The sequence below is a fragment of the Blennius ocellaris genome (genome assembly GCF_963422515.1).
Source record: "Blennius ocellaris genome assembly, chromosome: 10".
Lineage (NCBI taxonomy): Eukaryota > Metazoa > Chordata > Actinopteri > Blenniiformes > Blenniidae > Blennius > Blennius ocellaris.
Genome location: NC_137659.1, coordinates 16,279,483 through 16,283,771, shown reverse-complemented (window position 1 = coordinate 16,283,771; position 4,289 = coordinate 16,279,483). Strand labels below are relative to the sequence as shown.

Here is a 4,289-nt window from a genome sequence, read left to right as displayed (position 1 = left end):
GCCCTTTACAGTCGGCGTGTGAAAGTGAGGAGAGAGAAGCTTGAAGAGACAGATACGAGAGACCATTTCATCTAAATCTTTGCAACAATATAAATGAGAATACACAAACACGTGGAAGTATGTCATTAAATATCAATATTTGTTTGAGGTTAAACATTTAAACTGTTTGACTGTAAAACATAACTCACAAAACATTCAGGGCAGCTTGAGCGTTTCAAGTTTCACAATAAATGTACTCCACTGCTTTACTAATTTCACAAAAATGAACAGGCTGAAGAAAACAACCCCCCCCCCCAAAAAAAAATAAATAAATAAATAAATAAATAAAATGAAATAAAATAAATCTAATTACTTGCCCTTAGCAAATTTGTCAAAGACAGCCCCTGGCCACTGCGAGTACATGGCATACCCTTTACATTATGATGATAAAACCATTCTAGATGCAGATGGGCTCTGCTTGTGACAAAGTCATTTTCACAAGCAGTCATCGTGTGATGTGATCCTTTATGTAAAATCCCTATTTAATAGGAGCTTCCCTGTGTTCAAGTTCAGGGCAAAACAAGTTTGCTTTTGTTAATGCTCATCATAAATCAAGAGGTCTCTTTTCATGAAGTTATTGGGATGACAGTGAATTGAGACAATGTCGTTTGCAAGCTTTTCACTGAGCTTCTGAGGGGGCAGACACAGCACACTGCCTCCCCAGAGTTTTTGCTCTGTCGGATGGCTTGGTAATGGGGTTACAAGGTTGTATTGCTCGCTGTAATCTACGAGATGCAATATAATGACGTTCTGCAGAGGCCATGTGAACAAAGCAAAGCTCTTTTTATAGTGTGCACATATATACTGTATATGCCATGATTAGCAGATGCTCTTTTTATTGTAGTTAGGAAATGCTTGTTTAAAAACTCTGTGGGGAGTTCAACTTATATGTGCTTGGGTGGATTATATCAGTGAGAGTGGGATTAGCAGATGTCCTTCAATCCTCTGAAAATGGGATGTTAAGATTTCAGGTTCAGGTCCCACACGGGAGTCCTAAATATATATCATCTAAAGTTCAGCGACCTAGATTTGTAAAATGAAAATGTGTGCTTTCTAATAAAGAGAAACCTCTTTGTCTGGTTGGTGAATCCTTTAAAATCAGTTCAGATATGTAGTTTCCTCCTTGACCACAACAATGAGTTGCTTGGTGACTCTGGCATTGTGATGGGGAGTATAAACCGTGTTTTTATGGCACATAATGCATTCTGTTTATGACATATTGTCATCTGTCTTCAGCTTCACACTACGTGTTACGAAAGCAAGCAGGATGTAGTTATGACTACACGGGAATATAGCAAACCTGACACCATGTCCATAGCATGATGGTAATCATAGCTTTTGTAATTGTTGGGATGGCAAATTGGATTATTTCTCAAGGGGGTCTATGAGTGAGCACAGCTGTTTTAACTTTATTGAGTCAGTCTGTGTGTCAAAGACTGGTGAGTAAGTGAGAGTGCAGGAAGCTGAGGGATTGGCAGGCTCCCGGGAGGAGCCGGGGCGATACGCCAGCGCTGCAGAGGTTTTTTCCCAAGTTGATCTTGAAAGAAAGAGGGCAGAAGAGCTCGGAGCTGGCGTACAGCCGGGCGTGACAGCAGGAAGTACAGTGGCGGGTTCCAACAGGGTGCCAGACAAACCAACAAAATGGCAGTAAGAGATGCCACTTCCCAAAACAAGGACACCTGCGCCCTCGTTTCCACTCTTGGAAGAGGCGAAATGGAGAAAAATGATGGAGGGGAAGAAGGCAATAGGCTGGGCCTGCTAATGGGAGAAGCTGCTGAGCTAACATGAGGGGACATGACATTAACAAACTCAAGGGCATAGTAGGGCAGCCAGCTTACTGCGAAAACCACAGTTGAGGCGATGAGCAGTGCCGTGGCTTTCTTGTTGCGTCTGTCAGCAGCCAGCGTGCCTCTGCAGCGGTGCAAGTGAGAGATGATCAGGCCACAGTTGATAGCGATGCAGAGGAGAGGTGCCACATAATAAACCAGGAAGGCGGGAACAAGGAAAGACAGCCACTCGTCTCGACTGACTGACCACGTGCAGCCGCCATCGAAGTCGATGTAGGTGACCTTTGGTAGCGCCATCGTAACTGAGACCAGCCAGATGGCTCCCACAGTACAAACTCTATGTAAGAACGAGAGAGACAAAACATTCAACACATAGAAGTATCATTCATAATTGCACTGACTGAGTTGAAGCATAAGATCAACTTCTGTTACCTAAACATTGGTGTGAGATTTCATGCTCCTCCTCAACAAATTAAACCAGGTCAAAGAAAGGCTGAGTAAAATGTTTCACGATGTCAACCAGAAACTTTCTATAAACCTGCAAATACCATAAAGTTAATAAAATCCTCTTTTGTTTTCTTCTCACTATTCAGTAGATTCTGTATTTATCTGGACTTGTGTTTTTAGCCGCCAAGTCATTTCATCACCAGTAGTCACGCAAAGGAAATATGCTTAGACTTTATTCATTTCATCACTGTGCTATTATAGCTATTATAAATTCAATTAGAATAATTATCAACACAGACATACTGTATGCTTATTGCATATTACTGATTAGAAGGTATTTAGTTCTGCATTCGATCATGTGTCCAAATATCTTTCAATTATTAATGAATCATGAACATAAAATATGTAAATATGTGCATGTGTACATGTGTACATGTTTCCCCTCTCAAGATTAATTTCCTGGATTGCCTTTGCATTTTCAAATAATACAAATAGAAAACAATTATGGTCTAACTGTATCTATATTATAGTTGTCTAATTTGAGTTTGGTGGAATTACCCAGCTTTAATGAGGAAAGTAAGAGCTAAGTGTTCCTGTACTTGTTGAATTAAATTTAAATTTGCAAAATTCAATGAGAAAAAACTTTGGAAGAAAAGCTCTTGCAAGTGCGAGTAACAAACGACACTCACACTTGCAGCAGGGTAGCAGGTGGTCTTGTCCGTGGTGCAACAATACGATACCTCAGCACAGACAATGCCGAGAGGCTAAAGATCTCTACGCCCACTGTGACTGAAGTCACGAATCCCAGGAGTACACAGGTCCCGCCTCCCAGCTGCCAGTTTTGGAAACTCGCACTCAGGAGCACACAGGGCAGGGTGAGCAAGGCACACAGGTCTGCCAGGCTGAGGTTGAGGAGCAGAATAGAGCTGGGCTTGGAGCGACTGCGGGGGTTCTTCACCAGTACCAGCCACAGCAGGAGGTGACCTCCGACCCCGACGAGAAGAGACAACAAGCTGACCATTGGCAGCACCACAGTGAAGGAGATGGTGGTGTTGGTGGAGACAACGTTGAAGAGAAGGTTGACGATGGCGGGCATGTCTGGAACAAATCTCACAGCACAGCATATGCATGAGAAACATGTCAGGGTGTGAATGAGGGACTGCACACGGAAGGGTGGAAGGAGCTTTTGTGTGAGAACGACAAAAACGGGAATTCATAGAGACATGCTGAGCAATTGTGATTTTTAAAAATTATAATAATACCTCTTTCATAATGAATTTCCTCCAATGTATTATTCATGCCTCTAGTAGCTGCTTCTTGTAGCTAGTAAAAACACTCACAGCTCACCAGGTCTGTTTCTGTGACTGACAGTCCTGATGATTCAGACGAAACCGTCCATCTCTCAGTAGACTTAAGGGACAAATACTCGGAGTGACATCAGTGAGTTGAGTGCATCACGACACAAACAAGTGACCACGGCGGGCACAGGAGGACGTGTCACGCAGACAGGGGAAGGCAGCTTGTTTGTTCACGGGGGGATAAACAACAAACAAACTAGTTGTGTGAAAGGAAGAGAGAGGTGCAGTCTTTGTTAAAGAGCAGGCAGTTGACCACAACAAAGTCCCTCAAATAAACAAAGCACTCATCCCCACGGGTATACAAGCCACTCACTTCCTGTTAGAAAGAAATCCACTTGGCTGTACAAATGGATGGTCTGGGACGTTTTGAAAATTATATTTCATACGAGTATATGAACAGAGAGCATTTGCCTTCATAATTCTTCTCTAACTGCACAAACAGGACTATTTCAGTCACATTTATACTTTTTTTTACTGCTAATAATGGCTTTACAAATGAGTCAGGTTACTCTTCACAGCATAGTGAAGATAAAGCGGCACTTTGAAGTCCGATTAAACTACGAGGAGCCGTCTATCCGAAATGTATATCGAAGCAGTTTTCTATTTACATCAGTTGTCCTATTACTTTAATGTATTCTGTCAAACCACATATATCATC

The 4,289-nt window shown here is 42.2% G+C and overlaps 1 protein-coding gene across 1 annotated transcript; it reads right to left on the bottom strand.

Annotated features, from left to right (window-relative positions):
* Positions 1 to 1,448: 1,448 nt before the first annotated feature.
* Positions 1,449 to 3,369, bottom strand: LOC308135526 (somatostatin receptor type 5; the record flags this gene model as incomplete). Its single annotated transcript, XM_080503575.1, has 2 exons — positions 1,449 to 2,163; positions 2,963 to 3,369. The coding sequence occupies 2 exons, from the start codon at positions 3,367 to 3,369 to the stop codon at positions 1,449 to 1,451; spliced, it is 1,122 nt and encodes a 373-aa protein (XP_080359701.1).
* Positions 3,370 to 4,289: the final 920 nt, after the last annotated feature.